The sequence below is a fragment of the Pelmatolapia mariae genome, linkage group LG10_11, assembly GCF_036321145.2.
Source record: "Pelmatolapia mariae isolate MD_Pm_ZW linkage group LG10_11, Pm_UMD_F_2, whole genome shotgun sequence".
Taxonomy (NCBI): domain Eukaryota; kingdom Metazoa; phylum Chordata; class Actinopteri; order Cichliformes; family Cichlidae; genus Pelmatolapia; species Pelmatolapia mariae.
The window spans coordinates 25,028,978-25,034,491 of record NC_086236.1 but is presented as its reverse complement, the minus strand read 5'-3'; the positions used below and the strand labels follow the sequence as shown (position 1 = coordinate 25,034,491).

Genomic DNA, 5,514 nt, shown 5'->3' with positions numbered 1-5,514 from the left:
TCCCACAATGATTTTTTTCGACGTTTCATTTCTTTTTTGGAGTCCCACCGAGTACCTTCTTCAGTCTTAACTGGCTAACCCTCTCTGCTGTCTTTGAGATTAGCTCAATATGAGCGGATGTCTTTTACCTGATGGGTAAGCTACGGCCTCTATTTGCATTCTATGAGAAAATCTTAAAAAGAGCTTTGCCCGCCCACAGTTGTAGATGGCTCGGCAAGCTGCTTTGCAACCCAACTCCATTCCAGTGTGGAGGTGCAGAAGTTTATAAGCATTTAAAAACACAACTTATTTTATATGGTATCATTTTCTAAGAAAGTGAGACTGAACTGCATGCAACTTGCTTCTGTCTGAATCTTATATTAATTAGAATAAAAATTAGTTTTACAGGAGAATAAAACCTCATGTTATTGGTGATGCAATTCCCCCTTTTTTTCTAGAACCAGTACATCAAAATTTTCTAAAAATTCAAATAATCTCACTATGCACCATCCATTATCCATTAATTACTAAATTCCTCTATCATTCCTGTCAAACTCAGTATTAATTAAAAAGTGTTAGCCATCAAGCCAAACTAACAAATACTGAAACGAAGGATAATATTTTTATTTTCATTTTAGTTTCCCAAATTCACAAAATTGTTTCACTTTTGAAGGCATATCTGTGCAACAATGAGGTCTTGTGATCCTGAAGGATCTGATCCAGCGTTTAAATGTGCCAGCTGCACTTCTGTCAGTCTGCTTATGGCCACTGAGTGGCTCCACTGGACACTGTGCTTCCTTCAGAGTTGATGCTGAGGGAGGCGAGCACGCAGCTCGTTTATTTTTCCCTCCAACACTTTCCTGATAGCACCTTGTCAAAGCTACAAGCTGCAGCTGCTCTCGAGTTCAGCAGGAAATTAATTCAAATATAGCAATAAGTCATTTGACTCATACAGTAAAACAATGAAGTCACTGCATAAAGTGACCAAAAGAAGTAACGCTACATATTACTTATACAACGATAATGAACCAAAATAATATAACAGATGTAGACTTACATGAAACTGTTTGAAAACAGGCGCCACATGCAATGAGAGTGTCATTCTTTCTGTCTCACGGGTATGAGATTGCCAGACCTGTGCACATCACAGTGTCGAGTGTGGACACAGCAGCGGATATCCCGGATCCAAGGACAGGAAGACCGGTCTTCCTCTACCAGCCCTCTCATACACTCACATGCACATGCAAACAACACACACTGTGGCACTGCTAATGGCAAAAACACTGGTTGACCCCGTCACCTTCTCTGTTCCCCATCCCCTCTTTCTTTTTTTAAACCCACAGATTAAACGCCAAGAGTTCTTTGATCAGTCCTCTTTGTACCAGCCATTAAAATACTCTCATTCTCTTTGGGGACTTTATAGATCTACCCCTTGTTAAAAAATAAATAAACAAAGATGTCTACAGTGCGCTTTAAAAAAAAAAAAATTAGACTTCATATCAAAGTACTAATTTCACCCTTTGATCTGAGCCCCTCTGGCTTTTTATCAGTCCCATGATAGCCTCTTTCCCCACCTCTAAATTAGCAAGTGTTCCCCCGCTTCCTGATTTCCTTATTTTTTCTGAAAGAGCAGATCTGTTTTTCATCACAGGGTCAAGGGCCAAAAACCTGTCACTCCCACACTGGGAAGAAACCTTATGTAAGTCTGTCTGTGCCTTTAACATCTTACTTCAGGCTATATTGCCAAGTGGTTGAATTGAGCTCTCAGTGAAAATGTAAATATAGCAAGTCTGCATCTTCTGTCAGACTCTCAGTTTGACTTCTCCCAGAATGGGTTCAAATTTATTTATTTTTTCTCTTTTGGCATGAAAAGCAATATAAAATGAGCTGTTTTGGGTTTTGAACAGGACCTTATCGGGACTTGACAGTGAAGAAAAAGCTCAGCGAAGGTGTAAAGTCTTGCAGACTGGGCTGCATATAACTCCTCTAATCCATCCAAATAAACACTCTTCCTCCCTCCCCCTTCCTCTCAGGAGTTATCATATATATACCCCTCCACTGCACCTCTGCCCAACAAACCTAACATCAGCCTTTAACACAACCCAGCCTTCTTTCTGTGCATTCGAGGCAACACGGGATACAGGCTCACTGGCTCGGATCTCAAAACTCGAGTCAGAGTGAAAATCTTAAAAAGGGAAGGAAAAACATGTCAGGGAAGGAAGCGCTGAAGCCAGTAGGAAAGCACAATTTGCCTCCAGCCTAGAGCTTTTTTCTGCCTGCCTCTGTGACATTTCTAAAGTCCAAACTGCTGACAGATTCCTGATTCTTCTTCTTCTTCTTGTTATTATTATTAGTTTGTATAATTAGCCCTGAGCACAGAAGAAGACTTAGCCGGGGGGTAGAAACTCCACCTCTACTTGGATATACGTTCGAAATCTGGATTTTTAGTCGGAGAAGACGCACATCAGGAGGAAATTCTTGAAATTCTCTTCATCTGCTGCTGCCACTACTGAGCTGCACCGGGGAAGGTCATCAGGTTTATAACGCAAGTAAGTATGACAGGATCCATCCTTTGTTTTTCCTTTCCTTTCTTTTTTTTAAAAAAAAAATTAAAACATTCTGGAACAAAACAGCTCATGAATGTGTACACACTAAATCAGTGCCATTCAGTAGGGTTCATTTTGATCTGGAAGCAAACAGCCTATTTTCTCCAATGTCTCCAAAAGGCCATCCCAGATCGAAGGAAAGATTTACCTGTTAAAATGTTGTGTAAGCCTTTGATAAGTTTTTTTTAATACTCAAAAAGCCATTTTTCAATGACTTTAACCCATGTGATAGTTGTTACTCAAGTACTATTTGACTTCAATATAATGCACAATAATCTAGTTTTAGAAGAGATTTTTTTTAATGATCTTAACACCTAACTGGACAGTTGATTGGAGGGTGAGGTTGAAATGCCAAAGTGAAAGATTTCACACTGGTGAATACCAGCTGCTGTCAGTGCAGCACAGATCAGAGGGAAGTAGTGTTAGTGCTCCTCTTTATCGCGTGGAAACACTTGAATGAATTGAAATGTAGGAATTAAAAGCTCACACCCAGCATTTCATGAATAAAATTGTGACATTGTCCTGACACTTCGGTGAGTAGTGGAATTTTTTCAAACTTTTCCAGATGCTCCTGGCTCATTGTTTTGGGAGGGGGTCGGAGGTGGAGTCAGGGAAGTTAATTTCCTTAAACTTAGAGCTGTGCGGTTATCTCGTGTTGACTTTCCATACCTTTTGCCACAATATTTCAGGGACCTATTGCATAATATGGTTTAACATTCTGTAACTTTCCATCTTTGTAGCGGTCAGACTGAATCAGAATCAGAGCATCCAGGGAGAGGGAAGGTTTTTAACAGACAATCAAAGACAAGTAGAGACCCAAGATGAGATCGATAACGCCGGGATTAAAACAAAGTCATGCTGATCCAGGTTGTTTTGTGGATTGCCTAGCTGCATGAATGACTCGTGTGTGTGTTTTTTTTTTATGCAGAACAGACCACAAAGAAGATGAGCCTCTCACGGAACGGGACGCTGGAGAAGACGATGTCTGAGCAAGCCCGCTCCGAAGCACGGTTCTCCTCCGGATCGGGGTCAGGGGTCGTGGTACCACCTCCTTACTCTCACAGAGGGAGCGAAGCCGCTGACCCCCCGGTGGAGTTGAGGGGCTCTCTGGACTGCTGGGCGTGCTCCGTGCTGGTCACTGCACAGAATATGATCATTGCTCTGATCAATTTCAGTCTGGCCAGCATCTTGTTCGGCATCATCCTCACCCCTGCGCTGACGATGATCGTATTCGGCTTTCTCTGCCACTCCACAGTAAATATAAATATATGTTTATATAATTATCTTTGATTTAGTGAAAGAAAATGCTGTTTTAAAAGATCGAAAGAAAGGGGTGAAAAACTAGATTCTGCTGGTAATCACAGTTTAACGAACCAACCACTGGAGTTGCACCTCTTGATGTCGATTTTTAATCAAACTCTTATGTTGGAATGCCAAAGAAAAGAAAGGAATTCCTTTATTTCCGGAGATTTGACGCTGTTTTCTCAGCTGTTTCTGGAGCCTCCCAGAGCTCATTTACTAAGCTGCTCTAGGTCGCTGTGAGATTTAAGCCCTCACAAACAGCACACTGCATGCTGACCGTGTTGTACATCACTAGTGTGAGCACCTTAAATACACAAACACTTCTTAGAGTTAGTGCTGATGATGGTTGGTGTGAATGGCCTCTGTGACCCTTCATCCCTTCTCCTTCAGGTGCAGCCCCATGGAACATCACTGTACTGTTCAGACCTGCTGGACGACACAGCCTGCATAGCCCTGCTGGTGGTGGGCTTTCTGCTGCTCACGCCTCTGCTGGTCTTGGCGCTGGCGGCCTACTGCCGTCTGGCCCGACACCTCCAGCTGGGCCTGTGCTTCATCCCCTACAGCCGGGCTGTGTACAAGAACCTGCCCACCCAACGCAATCAGAAGCAAGGTCCGGGGAGCTGCTTTAGTCAACAGGATGCAATGGAGAGACAGGGGAAGGGTAGCATCTGGGTGTAGATGAGAGGAGTGGAGAGGAGGATTGTATATGGTTATATTATCAAGTTGCCTGCTTTATAACGAAATCTACTTTTATATGTCCTTTTTCTGTAGCCATTGTAAAAATCCATCACATTTAATCATTCATATTCATTGTTTAAGAGTCACAATTGCTTTTTAAAGACAGTTTCAATGTATTTAATTTTTATTCTTTTCTTTTCTTTTATACAGTAAAGTTTTCTTTTTACAATAAAGTGTCCCTCAGCTTTTTTTCTTTTTTTTTTACACAGAAAAATACCTGCCCCTGATAGCTCAGTTAACTCAGTGACATATACTTTTGGCCAGAGGCAGGAAAAGTTCATGACATGAGCTACATAAAATATAGTACGGGCCAGTTGTGGCTCAAAGGGTATGACCTGAGACTGACTTAGGATACGACAAGTGTCTGGGGTCATAAGGTAGACCTGTGGCTTAGTTGAGGCAGCTAGACTGCAACTCAGCAGTCAAAGCCAAAGGTAGCCCAAAGAAAATTACAAATGTGGGTCAAATGCTGAATATGGTGAAGGAGGACATGCAGGGTGTTGGTGTGGCAGAAGAGGATGCTAGGGATGAAATTGAAGATAGAATTGAAGAATGAGGAGAAGACTGGGTAGTAGATGTAATGGACAAACTGCCACCGACAACCCACATAACAAGCTGCTGGAAAGCAAAGAGGGTATATGGGGATGTCAGCTTTTTCACAGGTGATTGTCTGTTACACTGGACTTCTCACTTGGACATAAAAAGCCACATCCCTGCTGTGTGACTGATGGTTGGAGTACTCTGTTATTTTTCTTTCTGTTATTTCTACAACTTGTGATGCTCTGGTATAGCCGTGTGAAACACATTTATACTAATAAACTTCAGTAATAATTAAAAAAAGCAAGGTTTCGAATTATAATTGAATGTATGAGTATGAATGTATGAATAT

At 41.7% G+C, this 5,514-nt stretch overlaps 1 protein-coding gene across 1 annotated transcript; it reads left to right on the top strand.

Moving 5' to 3' along the window:
- Positions 1-2,070: 2,070 nt before the first annotated feature.
- On the top strand, positions 2,071-5,459 carry tmem88a (transmembrane protein 88 a). Its single transcript, XM_063486867.1, has 3 exons — positions 2,071-2,528; positions 3,514-3,839; positions 4,278-5,459. The coding sequence occupies exons 2-3, from the start codon at positions 3,531-3,533 to the stop codon at positions 4,563-4,565; spliced, it is 597 nt and encodes a 198-aa protein (XP_063342937.1). The 5' UTR covers positions 2,071-2,528; positions 3,514-3,530; the 3' UTR covers positions 4,566-5,459.
- The last annotated feature ends 55 nt before the right edge of the window (positions 5,460-5,514 follow it).

What these genes read in the sequence shown, in the direction of transcription:
- tmem88a (XM_063486867.1), top strand. Translation starts at nt 3,531, where the DNA reads ATGAGCCTCTCACGGAACGGGACGCTGGAGAAGACGATGTCTGAGCAA. An exon ending in GCTTTCTCTGCCACTCCACA is followed by an intron (nt 3,840 to 4,277) that starts GTAAATATAAAT and finishes CTTCTCCTTCAG; the next exon opens with GTGCAGCCCCATGGAACATC.